Below are 24,060 nucleotides of genomic sequence, written 5' to 3'. Positions count from 1 at the left end.
GGGGCCAGCGGACTGATAGTGTCTCCACTAGGTCCTAAAGGTAGTGGAGTAACGGCTGCTGCTTCACTGCCATTATGCCAGAATTTATACGCAATATATTTAATTATTGTTTGAAAATCCGGTTAAACTCAAATAATTGTCCATTTCTGTGTCAAATATACAAATAGACAAAAAGTTCAGAGTGTTGAAAATAGCATACATCAGACCACATAGCTGGCAATAGGCCTACAAGTAGGCACCAGACAGGCATATAGGCTGCAGGCCTATTTCACACTGGTGGCCCTAGGCCAAGGGTCAAACCTCTGGCCATAAACATGAACATAAACATATAAGAGAGAAATAAAACAATATTAACCAAGAATGAATCAAACCCAATAGCTAATAAATAGGCCTGCAGTCAGCATTGTGTTTATAGTGATTACATAATAATGAATCTTCTGGGAAGGCTTTCCACTAGATGTTTGAACATTGCTGTGGGGACTTGCTTCCATTCAGCCACAAGAGCATTTAGGCCTGGCTCGTAGTCGGTATTCCAATTCATCCCAAAGGTGTTTGATGGGGTTGAGGTCAGGGCTCTGTGCAGGCCAGTCAAGTTCTTCCACACCGATCTCGACAAACCATTTTTGGATGAACCTCGCTTTGTGCACGGGGGCATTGTCATGCTGAAACAAGAAAAGGCCTTCCCCAAACTGTTGCCACAAAGTTGGAAGCACAGAATCATATAGGATGTTATTGTATGCTGTAGCGTTAAGATTTATTTTCACTGGAACTAAGGGGCCCGAACATGGACAAAATCAACATGCGCTCGATGGCACATGCGCGAGTGGTGTGGTCAGCATGTTAGGCTTGTGTGCGGCTACTCGGCCATGGAAACCCATTTCATGAAGCTCCTTACAAACAGTTATTGCGCTGACGTTGCTTCCAGAGGCAGTTTGGAACTCGGTAGTGAGTGTTGCAACCGACGCTTCAGCACTCGACGTTTCCACTTGACAATAACAGCACTTATAGTTGACTGTGGCAGCTCTAGCAGGGTAGATATTTGACAAACGGACTTGTTGAAAAGGTGGTATCCTATAACGGTTCCATGTTGAAAGTCACTGAGCTCTTCAGTAAGGCCATTCTACTGCCAATGTTTGTCTATGGAGATTGCATGGCTGTGTGCTAGATTTTATACACCTGTCAGCAACGGGTGTGGCTGAAATAGACGAATCCACTAATTTGAATGGTTTCCACATACTTTTGTATATTTCGTGTACGTCCTGCCTACTGCTTCAGAGTATGTCATTGTCAGGTGTATAGTGCCAGAGGCTCCAGAGGCTCTTACAAGCACAAACAGAACAAAACCCTGGGGATCAGACAGGCTACAGATATTTAAGAGGGAGGAGGGGTGGGAGGGGGAAGGGGGAGAGAGGGAGAGGGAAGGAGAGGAGGCGGAGAGAGGGGAAGGGAGACAGGGAGGAGAGGGACGGGAGAGAGGGTAGACAGGGAGGGAGAAAGGGGGAGGGAGGGAGAGCGAGAGAAGGAGGGGGAGGGAGAGAAATCGAGAGAGTGAGGGAGGGAGGGAGGGATGGAGGGAGGGGTGAGAGACAGAGAAGTGAGAGGGGGGGCAGAGAGAGAGACAGAGAGAGAGAAGGGAGTGAGAAAGAGAGGCAGAACGAGTGAGAGAAAGGGAGAGTGAGGGGAGAAGAGGGGGAAGAGGGGGGTGGAGGGGAGAGGCAGGGAGTGGGAGGGGGAGAGGGGAGGGAGGGAGGAGGAAAAGAGAGAGAGATCTAGAGGGGGGGGGCAGGCAGGCTGATGTGGTTCAGTGAGCTTGAAGCATGGCTGGAGCCAGGAGCTCCTCACATCACATGACACCACACGTCTGTAGAGTAGACTGACTCTCTGTCTCTCTCTCGTCTGTAGACTGAATCTCTCGGTCTCTCTCTGGTCTGTAGAGTAGACTGAATCTCTCTGTCAATTCAATTCAAAGGGGTTTATTGGCATGGAAAACATATGTTTACATTGCCAAAGCAAGTGAAATAAATAATAAACAAAAGTGAAATAAACAATCAAAAATAAACAGTAAACATTACACTCACAAAGGTTTCAAAGGAGTAGAGACATTTCAAATGTCATATTATGGCTATGTACAGTGTTATAATGATGTGCAAATAGTTAAAGTACAAAAAGGAAAATAAATAAACATAAATATGGGTTGTATTTACAATGGTGTTTGTTCCTCACTGGTGGGCCCTTTTCTTGTGGCAACAGATCACACATCTTGCTGCTGTGATGTCACACTGTGGTATTTCACCCAGTAGATACAGTATAGGAGTTGATCAAAATGTGATTTGTTTTGGAATTCTTTGTGGGTCTGTGTAATCTGAGGGAAATAGGTGTCTCTAATATGGTCATACATTGGGCAGGAGGTTAGGAAGTGCAGCTCAATTTCCACCTCATTTTGTGGGCAGTGTGCACATAGCCTGTTTTCTCTTGAGAGCCAGGTCTGTCTCTCGTCTGTAGAGTAGACTGAATCTCTCTGTCTCATCTGTAGAGTAGACTGAATCTCTCTGTCCCTCTCTTGTCTGTAGAGGAGACTGAATCTCTCTGTCCCTCTCTTGTCTGTAGAGGAGACTGAATCTCTCTCTCATCTGTAGAGTAGAGCTGAATCTCTCTCTCATATGTAGAGTAGAGCTGAATCTCTCTGTCCCTCTCTTGTCTGTAGAGGAGACGAATCTCTCTGTCCCTCTCTTGTCTGTACAGTAGACTGAATCTCTCTCTCCCTCTCTTGTCTGTAGAGGAGACAATCTCTCTGTCCCTCTCTTGTCTGTAGAGGAGACTGAATCTCTCTGTCTCATCTGTAGAGTAGACTGAATCTCTCTGTCCCTCTCTTGTCTGTAGAGGAGACTGAATCTCTCTGTCTCATCTGTAGAGGAGACTGAATCTCTCTGTCCCTCTCTTCTCTGTAGAGGAGACTGAATCTTTCTGTCCCTCTCTTGTCTGTAGAGTAGACTGAATCTCTCTGTCCCTCTCTTGTCTGTAGAGGAGACAATCTCTCTGTCCCTCTCTTGTCTGTAGAGTAGACTGAATCTCTCTCTCCCTCTCTTGTCTGTAGAGGAGACAATCTCTCTGTCCCTCTCTTGTCTGTAGAGGAGACTGAATCTCTCTGTCTCATCTGTAGAGTAGAGCTGAATCTCTCTGTCCCTCTCTTGTCTGTAGAGGAGACTGAATCTCTCTGTCCCTCTCTTGTCTGTAGAGTAGACTGAATCTCTCTCTCATCTGTAGAGTAGAGCTGAATCTCTCTGTCCCTCTCTTGTCTGTAGAGGAGACTGAATCTCTCTGTCCCTCTCTTGTCTGTAGAGTAGACTGAATCTCTCTCTCATCTGTAGAGTAGACTGAATCTCTCTCTCATCTGTAGAGTAGAGCTGAATCTCTCTGTCCCTCTCTTGTCTGTAGAGGAGACTGAATCTCTCTGTCCCTCTCTTGTCTGTAGAGTAGACTGAATCTCTCTGCTCATCTGTAGAGTAGACTGAATCTCTCTGTCCATCTCTTGTCTGTAGAGGAGACTGAATCTCTCTGTCTCATCTGTAGAGGAGACAATCTCTCTGTCTCATCTGTAGAGTAGACTGAATCTCTCTGTCTCATCTGTAGAGTAGAGCTGAATCTCTCTGTCTCATCTATAGAGGAGACTGAATCTCTCTGTCTCATCTGTAGAGTAGAGCTGAATCTCTCTGTCTCATCTGTAGAGGAGACTGAATCTCTCTGTCTCATCTGTAGAGTAGAGCTGAATCTCTCTGTCTCATCTGTAGAGGAGACTGAATTTCTCTGTCCCTCTCTTGTCTGTAGAGTAGACTGAATCTCTCTCTCATCTGTAGAGTAGAGCTGAATCTCTCTGTCCCTCTCTTGTCTGTAGAGGAGACTGAATCTCTCTGTCCCTCTCTTGTCTGTAGAGGAGACAATCTCTCTGTCCCTCTCTTGTCTGTAGAGGAGACAATCTCTCTGTCCCTCTCTTGTCTGTAGAGTAGACTGAATCTCTCTCTCATCTGTAGAGTAGACTGAATCTCTCTGTCCCTCTCTTGTCTGTAGAGTAGACTGAATCTCTCTGTCTCATCTGTAGAGGAGACAATCTCTCTGTCTCATCTGTAGAGTAGAGCTGAATCTCTCTGTCTCATCTGTAGAGGAGACTGAATCTCTCTGTCCCTCTCTTGTCTGTAGAGTAGACTGAATCTCTCTCTCATCTGTAGAGGAGAGCTGAATCTCTCTGTCCCTCTCTTGTCTGTAGAGTAGACTGAATCTCTCTCTCATCTGTAGAGTAGAGCTGAATCTCTCTCTCATATGTAGAGTAGACAATCTTTCTGTCTCTCTCTCATCTGTAGAGTAGAGCTGAATCTCTTTGTCTCTCTCTTATCTGTAGAGTAGAGCTGAATCTCTCGGTCCCTCTCTTGTCTGTAGAGTAGACTGAATCCCTCGGTCCCGCTCGTGTGGTCAGGTTCAGTCAAGGACAGGCATGATGACACAACCCAACAAAGAGGAAGAGGGAGAGGGAGAGGAGAGGAGAGCTGTGTCTGGGGCTGCTCTCACTGACCCTCACACAGACAGATGGACGGACGGACAGACGGACGGACGGACGGAAGGACAATACACATACACAAGCACACAAACATATTATTTGTCTGTTATGATTAGGGCCCTGTGTTTTGGACAATCATTTGACATAACCTGGATTTTAACCTTTATAGAAAGCTCTTTCATAAAAAATGTCCCCTTTTCTTTTTATGTCAGATGATCCAGCACCATACACAGACAATTGCTTACATTTTTGGTGTAATTGTCATTTCTGGAAAAGGCTTAAAACAGAGGTTAAAATCTAGGTCATGTGACATGATAGTCTAAAACACAGGGTCATAGTTATGATTACTGTTATGCAAACATCAGGAGATATTGTTTGTGATTGGAGGATATATGACTCCCTGTGGGCCAATGGCAATCTTATCCGATAGCAGGAAGTTGTTTCCCAGGAAAAATAACCACTCATTTACTTGGAAAAACAACACTGATTATATTTTTATTTTATTTTTTATTTATTTAACACAAATTCTTATTTACAATGACGGCCTACCCTGGCCAAACCCTAACCCAGACGACGCTGGGCAAATTGTGCGCCACCCTGTGGGACTCCCAATCACAGCCGGTTGTGATACAGCCTGGAATCGAACCAGGGTCTGTAGTGACAACTCTAGCACTGAGATGCAGTGCTTGGACCGCTGCACCACTCGGGTGCCCCTAAACTGTCAAATTATGACAGTCACATTTTTTCAAGGCCATATTCAACAGTGCAGTACATACAGTGCCTTCAGAAAGTACATCAATATTTCATCTACATAAATATTCACACCCCTTTGCTATGACACTCCAAATTGAGCTCAGGTGCATCCCATTTAATTGACATTTTATTAATTTAGCAGACACTCTTATCTAGAACGACTTACAGTGGTGAGTGTATACTTTTTCTGAAGGCAATTTCTGAAGTTCAAACGATAACAACCAGTAGGCTAAATACTGATCTGAAAAAAGGAATCACATCAAAGCATATCAAGTTTTTAAATATTTTAATACATTTCACAATTGATTCATTGTATTTACAAAAGACAGTGGTCATGTGACATAAAACCATGTTTTTAAAATTAACATGAGAAACAAATGAATACCAGAAGCATATCAGTATATAACACATAGAAAGATAAATAACATTTCGGGAAGCTTGTGGTTTGTCATTTTGCACATTTTCTCTCTGCAAACAATAAAACAATCATAATGTGCAGTATGTACCTTTCTATTGCCTCTGTTGGCTAGAAGGAGATAATTCTAGAATGGTTGGTAGCTATAGAATGTTTGGTAGCTCTAGAATGGTTGGTAGTTCTTGAACGAGTGGTACTGCAGCTCTTGAACAGTTTGTAACTCTAGAACTGTTTATTGCTCTAGAACGGTTGGTAGCTCTAGAACTGTTTGTAGCTCTAAAACTGTTGGTAGCTCTAGAACAGTTGGTAGCTCTAGAACGGTTTGTAGCTCTAGAATGTTTCATAGCTCTACAACAATTTGTAGCTCTAGAACTGTTGGTAGCTCTAGAACAGTTTGTAGCTCTAGAACTGTTGATAGCTCTAGAACAGTTTGTAGCTCTAGAACTGTTGGTTGCTCAAGAACAGTTTGTAGCTCTAGAACTGTTGGTAGCTCTAGAACTGTTTATGGCTCTAGAACTGTTGATAGCTCTAGAACAGTTTGTAGCTCTAGAACTGTTGGTAGCTCTAGAACAGTTTGTAGCTCTAGAACTGTTGATAGCTCTAGAACAGTTTGTAGCTCTAGAACTGTTGGTTGCTCAAGAACAGTTTGTAGCTCTAGAACTGTTGGTAGCTCTAGAACTGTTTATGGCTCTAGAACTGTTGATAGCTCTAGAACAGTTTGTAGCTCTAGAACTGTTGATAGCTCTAGAACAGTTTGTAGCTCTAGAACTGTTGATAGCTCTAGAACAGTTTGTAGCTCTAGAACTGTTGGTTGCTCAAGAACAGTTTGTAGCTCTAGAACTGTTGGTAGCTCTAGAACTGTTTATGGCTCTAGAACTGTTGATAGCTCTACAACAGTTTGTAGCTCTAGAACTGTTGGTAGCTCTAGAACTGTTGGTTGCTCAAGAACAGTTTGTAGCTCTAGAACTGTTTATGGCTCTAGATCTGTTGGTAGCTCTTTTAAAGTTTGTAGCTCTAGAACTGTTTGTAGCTCTAGAACTGTTGCTGGTTCTAGAACTGTTGGGGGTTCTACATTTTAAGGAAGACCAAGTAAATGTATGGACCCGATTATATCATGCAAAATATGGACATTAACAACAACATATGGAATGTAGTTATATCTGTATAATGACACACAAAGTCTGCAAACACTTTCCCTCCTGAACAACAATAAATAAATCATATTTTTCCACAAGGTCACTGACTGAGACTAAAACTCCTACTTAAAAGGCTGATTGATATTCTTATATATGCATGAATGGGTTTTTACTTTATTCAGCACTTTATACAGAACATCTAGGCAGTAGGCGCAAACTCAAATCATAATATTGCATTCCTATCTGTGAGCGGGGTGAAGAGGGAAAACAATAACTCACTTTTCAAAAGGTTTTATCTCAGCACTTTCCTTAGATCTTGAATATACAGTACCAGTCAAAAGTTTGAACACACCTACTCATTCAAGGGTTTTTCTTTATTTTTATTATTTTCTACAATGTAGAATAATAGCGAAGACATCAAATCTATAAAATAACACATATGGAATCATGTAGTAACCAAAAAAGTGTTAAATGTATGAAAATATATGAGATTCTTCAAAGTAGCCACCCTTTCTTTGCCTTGATGACAGCTTTGCACACACTTGGCATTCTCTCAACCAGCTTCATGAGGAATGCTTTTCCAACATTCTTGAAGGAGTTCCCACATACGCTGACCACTTGTTGGCTGCTTTTCCTTCAGTCTGCGGTCCAACTCATCCCAAACCATCTCAGTTGGGTTGAGGTCGGGTGATTGTGGAAGCCAGGTCATCTGATGCAGCACTCCATCACTCTCCTTCTTGGTCAAATAGCCCTTACACAGCCTGGAGGTGTGTTGGGTCATTGTCCTGTTGAAAAATAAATGATAGTCCCACTAAGCGCAAACCAGATAGGATGGCGTATCGCTGCAGAATGCTGTGGTAGCCATGCTGGTTAAGTGTGCCTTGAATTCTAAAGAAATCACTGACAGTGTCACCAGCAAAGCACCATGACACCTCCTCCATGCTTCATGGTGGGAACCACACATGCGGAGATCATCCGTTCACCTACTCTGCGTCTCACAAAGCCACGGCGGTTGGAACCAAAAATCTCAAATTTGGACTTACCAGACCAAAGGACAGATTTCCACCAGTCTAATGTCCATTGCTCGTGTTTCTTGGCCCAAGCCAATCTCTTCTTATTATTGGTGTCCTTTAGTAGTGTTTTTTGTTGTTGCAGCAATTCGACCATGAAGGCCTGATTCATGCAGTCTCCTCTGAACAGTTGACGTTGATATGTGTCTGTTACTTGAACTCTTTGAAACATTTATTTTGGCTGCAATCTGAAGTGCAGTTAACTTTAAGGAACTTATTCTCTGCAGCAGAGGTAACTCTGGGTCTTCCTTTCCTGTGGCGCTCCTCATGAGAGCCAGTTTCATCATAGCGCTTGATGGTTTTTGCGACTGCACTTGAAGAAACTTTAAAAGTTCTTGAAATGTTTCACATTGACTGACATTCATGTCTTAAAGTGATGATGGACTGTCATTTCTCTTTGCTTATTTGAGCTGTTCTTGCCATATTATGGACTTAGTATTTTACCAAATAGGGCTATCTTCTGTATACCACCCCTACCTTGTCACAACACAACTGATTGGTTCAAACGCATTAAGGAAAGAAATTCCACAAATGATCTTTTAACAAGGCACACCTGTTCATTGAAATGCATTCCAGGTGACTACCTCATGAAGCTGATTGAGAGAATGCCAAGCGTGTGCAAAGCTGTCATCAAGGCAAGGGGTGGTTACTTTGAAGAATCTCAAATATAAAATATGTTCTGATTTGTTTAACACTTTTTTAGTTACTACATGATTCCATACGTGTTATTTCATAGTTTTGATGTCTTCAATATTATATTGTCAATGATTTAATTCCACTAGCAAACTAAAATAACACCCAGAATGATAAGATCACGTAAAATAAGTAACCAAATAAAAACATCACATTTAGAACAACGGATAGGAAGGTTGATCGTAGGTTGATAAGGCCTTGTACTTAGTTTAAAGAATAGCTGACTGTACTTTACACGTTATCTCAATGCTAAATGTTCAAGTACAACTTCAGTACAGTTCATTGCTTAACCAGTGTTTCAATTTAGCGTAAACATGTTAACATGTTGTTATCATGTAATAACATGACGTGAACCAAACCCTACTCTTCTCCGTCTGGCCGTTTATCGTGTCACATTGCTAATCCTAACATTTATTATCTAGTTATTCATTTCAGCGCTTTATTTCAGAGATAAATGCAAACCCTGACCAACGGAAATGTCCATCGATCAGAAGACGAGAGTGTTTTATTGGATCTGATATCCTCCTGATTCAACCGAGTCAGTTTCCTTCTCTAGTCCACTCCACATCTGTTCTCTGCTCTAAATCATTCAATATTCTAAACCAAAACCAGACTTTCTGTCTGGTTAACCCCTCTTTCCCTGTCTCCTAATAATCTGTCCTTTCTGCTGTCTGGTTAACCCCTCTTTCCCTGTCTCCTAATAATCTGTCCTTTCAGCTGTCTGGTTAACCCCTCTTTCCCTGTCTCCTAATAATCTGTCCTTTCAGCTGTCTGGTTAACCCCTCTTGCCCTGTCTCCTAATAATCTGTCCTTTCAGCTGTCTGGTCAACCCCTCTTGCCCTGTCTCCCAATAATCTGTCATTTCTGCTGTCTGGTTAACCCTTCTTACCGTGTGTCCCAATAATATGTCCTTTTTAAGAAATATAGTAGTCTAGCACATGCTCAGACCAATCCAATGCTTTTAAATGCAGGAGAAAGGCCAGATTATTGAGACGCAGGGTTGCTGTCTGCTCCCTCCAGACTCTTTAATGATTACACAGCAACTGACCCCTACACAAGCAGGTCTGGAGCCCATTAGGGCCTAGCCTACTGACTATTAGTTAACCACACATTTTGAATATGTGACCCAAATTGCCCCCTATTGGCTATATAGTGCACTATTTTTGACCCATTGGGCTGATGGCTCTGGTCAAAAGTAGTGCACTATGTCGGGAATAGGGTGCCATTTGAGAGTCACCACTGCATTCCATCTACCTCTACAGTTCCCGAGCTCCTATCTATTAAGTCACATGAACATGTCCCAGTCCTTGTTTCTTTTAAGCCATCAAAGCTCGTCTTATCTGTGCACAACCTTTCTGTGTCAACCCCGTCGTCACATACGTACAGCTGTACAGGTGAATGTTGAAAGATCACAATATAATATTCATTTAAAACTAATGTCCTGAGTTCCTCTCCTTGCTTTACGTGGACAATAAATACAGTCACTACTGAGTGACTAGTTAGTGGGTTAGGGACAAGACACCATGTAGAGTTTTAAATGCGCTTTAAAAATGCATTTAGTAGCTTCTCTCACTTTGTTTTATTTCTATAAAATATGAACTATGAAGAATTAATCCGATTCTAACAACGGGACGTTTCCCTGATTAAAATAAACAACAGCCCCCATATGCCCCATAGCCTCCCTATGACCAAACAAACAAACAGCCCTCATATTTTTGCTAAATGGTGTCTCACGACAGAGTGAACACACAGTAGCAGCATTATGTGACTCAATGGCTGTGTCCCAAATGGCACCCTATTCCCTATATGGTGCACTACATTTGACCAGGGCCCTGGTCAAATGTAGTGCACCTTATAGGGAATAGGGTGCCATTTGGGACGTAATCAATGTGAATTCTGAGGCATGACAACATACATGACTACAAATCCCAGCAGTCATCATAACCAAATGTTTCTCAACCTTTTGTGTACCAGGGACCGGCAAGGACCAGCTATAGTCCTTCCTCCTTTGAAGACCACTTAGATTAAAACTAACACTTGAGAACTGACTAAATCAGTGTCCACTCACTATATGAGGGATCAATCACCAACACCCCAAGGACCAGTGCTGGCCCGAGGACCGCAGGTTGAGAAACACTGATAAACCCACAAAGAGCTGGGATAACATGGTACCTACCTACCTACAGTACACCCAGTCAGACTCAGGACAGTGCAACTTCATGCAAAACCCCTAATGAAAGCACACTAGCAAGCGATCTCTAATCATACAAAGGCAATGACGGCCGGGGAACATGTCATGGGGAAAATAGGTTGTTTTCAGGTTATGGTCAGTGCTGTGTTCTCAAGGTAATCTATAATGTGTACAGTTTATGCAGATAAATGGAACACTATTCCCTATGTAGTGCACCAAATGGCACCCTATTCCCTATGTAGTGCACCTGCCATTGATGATGCACACAGGGTGATCTGTTATTAACAAGACAGGTTGAGAGAAAGCACAGGAAGCCATTCCTTAGACATTTGACCCTTGCAGTCATGACGGGGGGAATCAATAATTACATAATAATTACAGCTTCAAGTTTTTATACAGAATGACATATACACTTGCCAACAGACATCCCACAGCAAGGTGTAACAAACATGTTTAATAAGAGTTCACACAGTGAAATCCTGTTTGATAACAGCATGCATTAATACGTGCTAATTCCTGATAGAAGGGTTTGGTCGGAGTGGCAGATTCTCATTCTGATTCTTCTTCTGCAGTCTGACATCCTGTCTAGATCAATGGAGTGGTGTTTGGGGAGGTTGTTGTTCCCTCAATGATGTTTTAGATCTCTCACTGTGCCTGAAGACAGAGACAGACAGATGGAGAGGTTTTAGATCTCTCACTGTGCCTGAAGACAGAGACAGACAGATGGAGAGGTTTTAGATCTCTCACTGTGCCTGAAGACAGAGACAGACAGATGGAGAGGTTTTAGATCTCTCACTGTGCCTGAAGACAGAGACAGACAGATGGAGAGGTTTTAGATCTCTCACTGTGCCTGAAGACAGAGACAGACAGATGGAGAGGTTTTAGATCTCTCACTGTGCCTGAAGACAGAGACAGACAGATGGAGAGGTTTTAGATCTCTCACTGTGCCTGAAGACAGAGACAGACAGATGGAGAGGTTTTAGATCTCTCACTGTGCCTGAAGACAGAGACAGACAGATGGAGAGGTTTTAGACTGGGGCACAACATACCTATAAATATTCACAGAGGAAGGATTTGGGATTTTGATGAACAAGTGGGACTGAAAAAGTTCCTGTGATTTCTATTTTGTTTATAGGTCATTGAGAGATTTGTTGATTTACATTGTGAATGACTCATTAATGACTATGCGATGATATACAGACAATATTAAAAGTATAGGAATATTCATACTTTTCTTTTCATTCTGCATCGGCTGGAAAACAAAGTGAAAAATGTCCCGTTATTTGCAGTAACATAGAAGTCTAATACTCAGTACCAGTCAAAAGTTTGGAGACACCTACTCTTTCAAGGGTTTTTCCTTACATTTTTTGTATTTTCTACATTGTAGAATAATGAAATAACACATATGGAATCATGTAGTAACCAAAAAAAGTGTTAAATCAAAATATATTTTAAATTTGAGATTCTTCAAAGTAGCCACCCCTTGCCTTGATACACTCTCTTGGCATTCTCTCAACCAGCTTCATGAGGTAGTCACCTGGAATGCATTTCAATTAACAAGTGTGCCTTGTTAAAAGTTAATTTTGTGGAATTTCTTTCCTTCTTAATGGGTTTGAGCCAATCAGTTGTGTTGTGACAAGGTAATGGTGGTATACAGATGATAGCCCTATTTGGTAAAAGACCAAGTCCATATTATGAGAAGAACAGCTCAATTAAGCAAAGAGAAATGACAGTCCATCATTACTTTAAGACATGAAGGTCGGTCAATGCGGAAAATTTCAAGAACTTTGAAAGTTTGTTCATGGGCAGTCGCAAAAACCATCAAGCGCTATGATGAAGCTGGCTCTCATGAGCACCGCCACAGGAAAGGAAGACCCAGAGTTACCTCTGCTGCAGAGGATACGTTCATTAGAGTTACCAGCCTCAGAAAGTGCAGGCCAAATAAATGCTTCACAGAGTTCAAGTAACAGACACATCTCAACATCAACTGAGACTGAGTAAATCAGGCCTTCATGGTCGAATTGCTGCAAAGAAACCACTACTAAAGGACACCAATAATAATAATAATAATAATAATAAGAGAATTGCTTGGGCCAAGAAACACGAGCAATGGACATTAGACTGGTGGAAATCTGTCCTTTGGTCTGATGAGTCCAAATTTGAGATTTCTGGTTCCAACCGCCGTGTCTTTGTGAGATGCAGAGTAGGTGAACGGATTATCTCTGCATGTGTGGTTCCCACCATGAAGCATGGAGGAGGAGGTGTGATGGTGTGGGGGTGCTTTGCTGGTGACACTGTCAGTGATTTCTTTAGAATTCAAGGCACACTTAACCAGCATGGCTACCACAGCATTCTGCATTGATACGCCATCCCATCTGGTTTGCACTTAGTGGGAACATCAGTTATTTTTCAACAGGACAATGACAAAACACACCTCCAGGCTGTGTAAGGGCGAGTTGACCAAGAAGGAGAGTGATGGAGTGCTGCATCAGATGACTTGGCATCCACAATCACCCAACCTTAACCCAATTGAGATGGTTTGGGATGAGTTGGACCGCAGAGTGAAGCAGCCAACAAGTGCTCAGCATATGTGGGAACTCCTTCAAGACTGTTGGAAAAGCATTCCAGGTGAAGCTGGTTGAGAGAATGCCAAGCGTGTGCAAAGCTGTCATCAAGGCAAAGGGTGGCTACTTTGAAAAATCAAAATATAAAATATATTTTGATTTGCTTAACACTTTTTTGGTTACTACATGATTGCATGTGTGCTATTTTGTAGTTTTGACATAAATAGTAAAAATAAAGAAAAACCCTTGAATGGGTAGGTGTGTCCAAATAATTAGAATTCTAGAATGTTGTAATTAAAATCGCAACAGCTTGATACAGGAAAATAAACTGTGTAATAAGATATAGTGAGCCAAGGCTTCCTCCCCCCTGTGCCTTAGGCCTCTGTTCCTCATCTGGTTGTCCTCTTCCTCCCCCCTGTCCCTTAGGCCTCTGTTCCTCACCTGGTTGTCCTCATCCTCCCCCCTGTCCCTTAGGCCTCTGTTCCTCACCTGGTTGTCCTCATCCTCCCCCCTGTCCCTTAGGCCTCCGTTCCTCATCTGGTTGTCCTCATCCTCCCCCCTGTCCCTTAGGCCTCTGTTCCTCATCTGGTTGTCCTCCTCACGCCTGTCCCTCAGGCCTCCGATCCTCATCTGGTTGTCCTCATCCTCCCCCCTGTCCCTTAGGCCTCCGTTCCTCATCTGGTTGTCCTCCTCACACCTGTCCCTCAGGCCTCTGTTCCTCATCTGGTTGTCCTCATCCTCCCCCCTGTCCCTCAGGTCTCCGTTCCTCATCTGGTTGTCCTCTTCCTCTGCAGCATCATCTACTTTATTAAAGAGAATATAACTTCAGTCCCAGAGAGTTATCAACCAATCACAAGCAACATAGCAGTCATGTGCCTCTCAACGAACCTGAGTGGAGTTCTTTGACGAGTGATGACATTGTGTTTGTGATTGAATCTGCAGCGACCAACAGATCATTACGAAGATTTCTAGGTACACCTGAAACACAGAGGACACAGTCAATGAAAATAGTCAGTGACTTACAGTTGAAGTCAGAAGTTTACATTCACTGAGGTTGGAGTCATTAAAACTTGTGTTTCAACCACTCTACAAATGGCTTTAGAAGCTTCTGATAGGCTAATTGACATCATTTGAGTCAATTGGAGGTGTACCTGTGGATGTATTTCAAGGCCTACCTTCAAACTCAGTGCCTCTGCTTGATATCATGGGAACATCAAAAGAAATAAGCCAAGACCTCAGAAAAAAAAACTGTAGACCTCCACAAGTCTGGTTCATCCTTGGGAGCAATTTCCAAACGCCTGAAGGGACCACGTTCATCTGTACAATAGTACGCAAGTATAAACACCATGGGACCAAGCAGCCGTCATACCGCTCAGGAAGGAGACGCGTTCTGTCTCCTAGAGATGAACGTACTTGTGTGAAAAGTGCAAATCACAGAACAACAGAAAAATACCTTGTGAAGATGCTGGAGGAAACAGGTACAAAAGTATCTATATCCACAGTAAAACAAGTCCTATATCGACATAACCTGAAAGGCTGCTCAGTAAGGAAGAAGCCACTGCTCTAAAACCGTCATAAAAAAGCCAGACTACAGTTTGCAACTGCCCATGGGGACAAAGATCGTACTTTTTGGAGAAATGTCCTCTAGTCTGATGAAACAAAAATAGAACTGTTTGGCCATAATGACCATTGTTATGTTTGGAGAAAAAAGGGGGATGCTTGCAAGCCGAAGAACACCATCCCAACCGTGAAGCACGGGGGTGGCAGCAACATGCTGTGGGGGTGCTTTGCTGCAGGAGGGACTGGTGCACTTCACAAAATAGATGGCATCATGAGGATGGAAAATTATGTGGATACATTGAAGCAACATCTCAAGACATCAGTCAGGAAGTTAAAACTTGGTCGCAAATGGATCTTCCAAATGGACAATGACCCCAAGCATATTTCCAAAGTTGTTGCAAAATGGCTTAAGGACAACAAAGTCAAGGTATTGGAGTGGCCATCACAAAGCCCTGACCTCAATCCTATAGAACATTTGTGGGCAGAACTGAAAAAGCGTGTACGAGCAAGGAGGCCTACAAACCTGACTCAGTTACACCAGCTCTGTCAGGAGGAATGGGCCAAATTTCACTCAACTTATTGTGGGAAGCTTATGGAAGGCTACCCAAAACGTTTGACCCAAATTAAACAATTTAAAGGCAATGCTACCAAACACTAATTGAGTATGTAAACTTCTGACCCACTGGGAATGTGATGGAAGAAATTAAAGCTGAAATAAATAATTCTCTCTACTATTATTCTGACATTTCACATTCATAAAATAAAGTGGTGATCCTAACTGATCTAAGACAGGGAATTTTTACTAGGATTAAATGTCAGGATTTGTAAAAAACTGAGTTTAAATGTATTTGGCTAAGGTGTATGTAAACTTCCCACTTCAACTGTATATGACATTTAGTGGCTACTATTTTTGCATTTACATTTTAGTCATTTAGCAGACGCTCTATTCCAGAGCGACTTACAGTAGTGAATACATTTCATACATATTTTTTTTTTTCTTTTTTTTTCCCCCATACTGGTCCCCCGTGGGAATCGAACCCACAACCCTGGCGTTGCAAACACCATGCTCTACCAACTGAGCCACATGGAATGCACTTTAATCAAATATGTCACAGCTCAATCACAGATCAAAATGTTGTGTTGTCCTTAACTCAAACAAGGTCAGAAAATGGATAACTAACAACAGATATGTACTGGATCTAAAGGAGGACATCGCCCAGCGGAAAAAGCGAGTTGAAATGACATCATGATGCCTTTTCAACCAGAAACTGATATCATTTCAACCAGTTTTGCACCGTTTTCCCCGCTGGGTGGAGGTCCAGGACTCACCCTGAGCGAGGGCCTCCAGCACGTCGCCCCCCACCCCGACCAGGCAGTCCTGGGGTGTGTGGGTGGGGGTGGACCCAGCTGAGGTGGAGCGGATCGGCATGGGCATGGAGCAGCCTGCCCCGTGGCTGGGAGAGGAGTGGGTTGAGCCTCCTGTCTGGGCCTGATAACATATCAACATCACCACCGGTTAGGAAACAAACTATAGAAACATACCAATATTACCATAGGTTAAGACACATATTATAGAAACATACCAATATTACCATAGGTTAGGAAACATACCAATATTACCATAGGTTAGGACACATATTATAGAAACATACCAATATTACCATAGGTTAAGACACATATTATAGAAACATACCAATATTACCATAGGTTAGGAAACATACCAATATTACCATAGGTTAGGAAACATATCAATATTACCATAGGTTAGGAAACATACCAATATTACCATAGGTTAGGACACATATTATAGAAACATACCAATATTACCATAGGTTAAGACACATATTATAGAAACATACCAATATTACCATAGGTTAGGAAACATACCAATATTACCATAGGTTAGGAAACATATCAATATTACCATAGGTTAGGAAACATACCAATATTACCATAGGTTAGGAAACATACCAATATTACCATAGGTTAGGAATAGAAGAGGCCCAGACCACCACCTGTTATCTTTGCTAAGAAAACACACACACGGCTTGGGCAGTATGCCATATATACCGTATACCGGGGTATTTGGAAATAGCCACAGGATGGTTTTTCAATACCGTTGAAACTATGAAGAAGTAAAATATTTTCTTTTAAGTAAAAACAATATATAAATAAATATTTGTAGCTACTTTTTAAGTAAATACCTGCAGTCAACTTGTGCAATACGTTAAGAGAGAAAGAAGATTGCGTTATTCATTTCACCTGTCACATAATTTTTCATTATGAAGCTTGCCAGTAGTTCCCAGTCACGTGGTGTTTGTTTACAAACACACAATGACGAGAGACCGGAGCTTTGTGAGTAGCTCACTCTTGTGAGCTCCCCACTCCTTGACTGCAACCCTTTTCATTTACCCTCCAGGTCTCTGGCAGCATTTGGAACTGCTGATCTGCAGTCAAGAACGCTGAGTTAATCTAAGCCTATGATGCCCTTCAGAGCTGCTCTCTCTTCATCTGACTACGTTTTCTCTCATAGTCCAAGAGCATCTGGTCGTCGCGGTGGTGGCACAGGGCTACTCATTTCTCCTAACTGGAGATTTGGTCTTTTCTCCCTCTCACCTGTCCATCTACTCTCTCACCTGTCCATCTCCTCATTTGAATTCCATGCTGTCACTGTCACTTGTCCACTCAATCTTAACATTGTTGTCATCTGTTGCCCACCAGGTTCCCTTGGAGAGTTCCTCAATGACCTTAACACTTTCATAAACTTATTTCCTGATGATGGCTCACCTCTTTTACTGGGCGACTTCTACCTCCCGACCTCTCCCTTCGATTCTTTTATTTGCAACTCTCTCATTCCCCTCCTTGCCTTTTGACCTCACCCTTTCCCAATCCCCTCCAACTCACAAGGCAGGCAATATGCTTGACCTCATCTTTACTAGAGGCTGTCCGTTTACTAATCTCACTGCAAACCCCTCAAGGTCGATGATCACTACTTTTGTTTCCTTTTCTGTCTCTCTTTCCTCCAACCCTCTCAGCCCCTACCCAGATGGTCATGTGCCGTTGCAATCTTCGCGCTCTCTCTCCCACTACTCTCTCCTCTTCTAACCTATCATCTCTCCCTTCTAAATCCTTTTCTCTCCTGTGTACTGATTCAGCCTCTTCGACTCTACTCTCCTTCCTTTCCGCATCCTTTGACTCACACTACCCCATTTCCTCCCGAGCCGGCTCGGCCCTCCCCTCCCCTCTTGCTTCGTGGCTGAGTGACTCATTGCGAGCTTACAGAACAGGGCTGCGGGCAGCTGAGACAAAATGGAGGAAAACAAAACTTCCGGAGGACCTATCATCCTTTCACTGATTCCTCTCTACCTTCTCTTCCTCTGAATCCGCTGCTAACGCCACTCTCTATCCCTCTACATTTCAAACTTCTGCCTCTAACCCTAGGAAACTATTTTCTACCTTTTCCTCCCTCCTTAATCCTCCACTCCCTTCCTCTCTGCGGACGACTTTGTCAACCACTTTGTCAACCACAAAGAAGGTTGATGACAGTCTGCTCCTCATTCACACAGGCTATTGAGTCCACTGGTCTCACTCACACAGAACGACCCTACGCCTTGACCTCTTTCTCCCCTCTCTCTCCAGATGAAATCCTGTGACTAGTGAGGTCTGGGCGCCCGACAACCTGCTCGCTCGACTCCATCCCCTCCTCCCTTCTCCAGACCCTCTCTGGAGACCTTCTCCCATTCCTCACTTCCCTCATTAACTCATCTCTGACCACTGGCTGCGTCCCCTCTGACTTCAAAATGGCCTGAGTCGCTCCGCTCCTCAAGAAACCAACACTCGACTCATTTGATGTCAAAAACTATAGACCTGTATCCCTGCTTTCTTTTCTTTCCAAAACACTTGAGCGTGTTGTCTCTGATCAACTCTCTCGTTATCTCTCTCAGAACGATCTTCTTGACCCTAATCAGTCAGGCTATAAGATGGGTCACTGCTCTCCTCTGTGTCACAGAGGCTCTCCTCACTGCCAAAGCTGACTCTCTCTCCTCTGTTCCTATCCTCCTAGATATATTGACTGCCTTCGACACCATGAACTGCACTATGAATCATCAGACCCTTCTCTCCACACTCTCAGGGCTGGGGCGTCTCAGACTCTGCAGACTCTTGGATTGCATCCTACCTGGCAGGCCGCTACCAAGTGACGTGGAAAGGATCTGTGTCTGCACCACGTACTCTCACTAATGGTGTCCTTCAGGGCTCGGTTCTAGGCCCTCTCCTCTCTATACACCAAGTTACTCGGCTCGTCATATCCTCACGTCGTCTCCTATAATTGCTATGCGGATGACACAACTACTTTTCTCCTTTCCCATTTCTGACACCCATGTGGCGAAATGCATCTCTGCGTGCCTGGCAGATATCTCAGCTTGGATGTCGGCTCACCACCTCAAACTCAACTTAGAACAAGACGGAGCTGCTTAGAGACTATAAAATATCCGCAATTCGCACGTTAGCATTTAGATAGAGGATGCTATGGGATTTTACATGTACTTGTTAGCATTGCTAACCTTCAGATTACAAAGGCTCAGTGGGGTTTGAAAATAGCGCCCCTTGTGTGCAATGCCGGTATTACAGAATATCCCGGTATGGCACAAGGTCGGTATGAAGGTATGACAATCTGGATACCGCCCAAGCCTAACACCCCCCCGAACATACACTCCCTGTCTATTACAGCATCTTACAGCATCTACAACTGCTCTGAAATCTAACGAGACCCATGTGTGAGCCTGCCGGGAGCGATTAAAGAGGGAACTGTACTGTTCGGTCTGGAGAAAGGGGCACTGTGCAGGACTCAGGGGCAGACCCGGGTTCATACACTATTCAAATCAATTCAAATACTGCATCTGTGCTTGATTGAGCCTGCTTAGCTTAAATGGACCATTAGGATAGTCCCAAAACGTCAAACCCCGCCCATCTTGCACTCCAGGCAGGCTAGAGCAAACGCTGAAGGTATTTGAAAGATTTCAAATAGCGTTTGAGCCCAGGTCCACGACTGTATGGCTTAGAACCAGCCTGCCCGCGGGTCCACGACTGTATGGCTTAGAGCCAGTCTGGTCCAGGACTGCATGACGTGACAAATAACCCATCTATAAAAGTACTGTGCCAAATCTCTGTAGGAAAACAGTGCTGCCTCAAACCGACCAGCGCATAACATGTCCATAAAAAAATGCTGCTACTGGAAGTTCCTTAAACACTATCCATCTGAGACATATCAACATGTGCATTAAGAGTGGACAGTAGTGTGACATGTAATGTTATGGTTAGAGAGTGACTGGGTCTGGTGCTGCTACTCTACTGCTTCCTTAATGTAAACGGAAGAGAGACACACTTACTGCCTGCTTCTGCTCGTCATCCTATCAGTCAGCCAATGGTAAGCAGTGATAGGAGGCATGAGCAGTGAGGGAGAGAGAGAAGAAGTGACAGAGAGAGAGGGAGATACAGAGAACCAGAGAAAAAGAGAGAAAAAGGAAAAAGAGAAAGTGACAGAAAGAGGGAGAGAGAGAAAGAGAGCGAGACAGAAAGAGAGAAAAAGTGACAAAGACAGAGAGAGAAAATATAAAACAGTAGCAAAGAGTCAGGAGCTTCAATACCAGGACAGGAAAGACAGGTTTCTGCGAGTTAACCAATGGACCCTGAGGGAGAGCAACTGTCAACTACAATCAATGCAGTGTCCAATACATTCTAAACAGTTGAAACTAATTCATGGTTGATGTTAACGAATACCTGATGGCATAAAATGCAATAATGACAGAGGTTGATACTGCACTCTCTCTCACAAGCATTTCACTACACTCACATTAACATCTGCTAACCATGTGTATGTGACCAATAACATTTGATATACAACTATATAGTAAAAAATGACAGCGTCAGTATATAAAAGTCTGAAGAACAAGAAACAGATAGTGTTTATAAAATATATAATAATCTGTAGTAGATATTAGGCTGTCAGAGTCCTCTCCTACCTTGAGTAGCCTCATCAGTCCCTCTAGCTGGACCATCAGTTCCCGTCTACTCTCCTGTAGGGCTGACATGCGCCTCTCCAGCTCATCCTTCCTGTGCCTTTTGTCACACACACACACACACACACACACACACACACACACACACACACACACACACACACACACACACACACACACACACACACACACACACACACAGTTAGTCTCTATTGCCTCCTGAAAGGTGAAAGCCTGAAAGTCTGTCAGTCACTAGGCTCCCTAGGGTTGCCTCCCACAGTAACAATGATCCGTCCTTGGTCTGAGAATTCCCAACCCTAGTCAGTCCCGACTGTCTTCCGTCAGGTGGCGTCCCTGAGTGCAGACTGCAGACGCTGAGTGGTGATGATGGAAGACATTGGTCAGTCCCTTGTTCATATCTTTCCTAATATCACACCACTACACAGACACAGTCTCTTCTCTGAGCCTGGTTACACTACCTCCGGGTTAGACAACCCTGTTCCTGGAGTACCACAGGTCCTGCAGGATGTTGTTCCAACTAGGCACTACACCTGACCAACTGAACTAATTGATCAGTTCAGTGATTGCCTAAATTCAACACACCTGGTCTTCCAGGCCAGTTAAAACAAAAACATGAAGCGCCTACAGCCCTCCAGGACCAGGGTTACCAACCACTGCACTACATAGTCTCTTCTCTGAGCCTGGTCACATTCCAGGGTAACAGGAAGAGACAACACACCACTGGCAAAATCCCTTTTAATGTGATGAGACGATTGAACCGGTCCATCGGCACCGAAACAACCTCTGGTGGGCATTTGGTAATTATCTTCATTCACGACTATGAGATCCAAATGGAGGACTGAAAACACTATCTACATGCCCACCCACAAATTCAACCATCACAAACATGAAAGCCTGAATACCAAGTCTGGAGGAAACCTGGCACCATCCCTACGGTGAAGCATGATGGAAGCAGCATCATGCTGTGGGGATGTTTTTCAGCGGCAGGGACTGGGAGGCTAGTCAGGATCGAGGGAAAGATGAACAAAGCAAAATACAGAGATCCTCGATGAAAACCTGCTCCTGAGCGCTCAGGACCTCAGACAGGGCGACGGTTCACCTTCCAACAGGAGAACAACCCTAAGCACACAGATAAGACAACGCAAGAGTGGCTTCTGGGAAAAGTCTCTGAATATCCTTGAGTGGCCCAGCCAGAGCCCGGACTTGAACCCGTTTGAACATCTCTGGAAAGACCTGAAAATAGCTGTGCAGTGACGCTCCACATTCAACCTGACAGAGCTTGAGAGGATCTGCAGAGAAAAATGGGAGAAACTCCCCAAATCCAGGTGTGGCAAGCCTGTAGCATCATACTCAAGAAGACTCAAGGCTGTAATCGCTCCCAAAGGTGCTTCAACAAAGTATTGAGTAAAGGGTCTGAAAACTTATGAAAAGGTGATATTTCAGTTTTTTATTTTAATACATTTCCTGAATACTTTCCAAATGCACTGTAGGTGGGTAATGATCTCTCCTATTAGATACAGGTGGGTAATGATTGTTCCTATTAGATATAGGTGGGTAATGATATTTCCTATTAGATATAGGTGGGTAATGAGCTCTCCTATTAGATTTAGGTGGGTAATGAGCTCTCCTATTAGATTTAGGTGGGTAATGATCTCTCCTATAAGATATACTGTAGGTGGGTAATGATCTCTTTAGATATATGTAGGAAAGTATCTCTCCCTTTAGATATAGGTGGGTAATGATCTCCACTATTATATATAGGTGGGTAATGATCTCTCCAATTAGATTTAGGTGGGTAATGATCTCTCCTATTATATATAGGTGGGTAATGAGCTCTCCTATTAAATATAGGTTGGTAATGATCTCTCCTATTAGATTTAGGTGGGTAATGATCTCTCCTATAATATATACTGTAGGAGGGTAATGATCTCTCCTATAATATATACTGTAGGTGGGTAATGATCCCTCCTATAAGATACAGTGTAGGTGGGTAATATAGCTGGATATGTGGTACCTAAGGAGCCTGAGTTCAGCCAGCAGTGTGGGGTTTTGCTGGGCCTTCTCTGGGGTGGGCTGGGAGGCCTGTTCATGCTCCAGATGTAGCCGCTGGATCTCCTGGAGGATCTCTCTGAGGAACCAGACGACACAACAAAAATGGAGATTTAAAATCTGCCGGAAAGTGACTTTCTGAAAGCAGATCCCGGTGACCAACAAAATGAAATCTATTTACTTATAATTCACAAAATTCTTAAATTATGAGCATACAATAAATCTGATTAACTGATAAAGAAAATATTTAGTACAGATTTTTAAAATTGCTTAATGTTTCTTCATAAAGTGACAGTCAAATACATTCCGACCTGTTTTTGTTTTCTAGTTCTGCTATTAGCTGCCTCTGTTGTTTGTTGGCATCGAAGTTGAAACTCAGATCGGTTGGAGGACATTGCTAAAAGACAAAATTACACATTGAAAACAGTTAACAAAACTGAGCGGATAAAAGAGAAACACATCAAACATGATCTACTGCCCAGAAGTCAAAGTCATGTGTGCTGTGCTTTAGACTTTTGAGTGACTATACTAACATCAGGGGCCATGTCAGCCAACCTGCACTTTTATTTAATCTTTCACTTTGATAAACTACACTGTGGGAAATGATTACCTTACTGTCTGGTGATAGTACACTGTGGGAAATGATTACCTTACTGTCTGGTGATAGTACACTGTGGGAAATGATTACCTTACTGTCTGGTGACAGTACACTGTGGGAAATGATTACCTTACTGTCTGGTGATAGTACACTGTGGGAAATGATTACCTTACTGTCTGGTGACAGTACACTGTGGGAAATGATTACCTTACTGTCTGGTGACAGTACACTGTGGGTAATGATTACGTTAGTGTCTGGTGACAGTACACTGTGGGTAATGATTACGTTAGTGTCTGGTGACAGTACACTGTGGGTAATGATTACGTTAGTGTCTGGTGACAGTACACTGTTGGAAATGATTACGTTAGTGTCTGGTGACAGTACACTGTGGGTAATGATTACGTTAGTGTCTGGTGACAGTACACTGTGGGTAATGATTACGTT

At 43.2% G+C, this 24,060-nt stretch overlaps 1 protein-coding gene across 24 annotated transcripts in view; it reads right to left on the bottom strand.

The window, feature by feature from the left end:
- Nucleotides 1–11,182: 11,182 nt before the first annotated feature.
- Nucleotides 11,183–24,060, bottom strand: part of LOC106611333 (dystrobrevin beta) — a 56,734-nt gene continuing 43,856 nt past the window's right edge. For 13 of the 24 annotated variants that reach the window (XM_045723641.1, XM_045723643.1, XM_045723645.1 and 10 more), the window contains 9 exons: nt 23,330–23,415; nt 22,984–23,097; nt 20,952–21,048; nt 20,319–20,339; nt 16,261–16,420; nt 14,260–14,349; nt 13,813–14,174; nt 12,038–12,059; nt 11,247–11,461 (listed from right to left, as the gene is read on the bottom strand). In XM_045723641.1, coding sequence (XP_045579597.1) covers nt 11,433–11,461; nt 12,038–12,059; nt 13,813–14,174; nt 14,260–14,349; nt 16,261–16,420; nt 20,319–20,339; nt 20,952–21,048; nt 22,984–23,097; nt 23,330–23,415 — 981 coding nt within the window. In that variant the 3' untranslated portion in view covers nt 11,247–11,432. Of the gene's footprint in view, nt 11,805–12,037; nt 12,060–13,812; nt 14,175–14,259; nt 14,350–16,260; nt 16,421–20,318; nt 20,340–20,951; nt 21,049–22,983; nt 23,098–23,329; nt 23,416–24,060 lie in introns of those variants that run through there. The other 11 variants (XM_045723636.1, XM_045723637.1, XM_045723647.1 and 8 more) reach the window with 8 other exon arrangements.

The sequence above is a fragment of the Salmo salar genome, chromosome ssa09 (genome assembly GCF_905237065.1).
Source record: "Salmo salar chromosome ssa09, Ssal_v3.1, whole genome shotgun sequence".
In the NCBI taxonomy this organism is placed as follows: domain Eukaryota; kingdom Metazoa; phylum Chordata; class Actinopteri; order Salmoniformes; family Salmonidae; genus Salmo; species Salmo salar.
The sequence above is the reverse complement of the archived record's forward strand: the minus strand, read 5'-3'. Positions and strand labels throughout refer to the sequence as shown.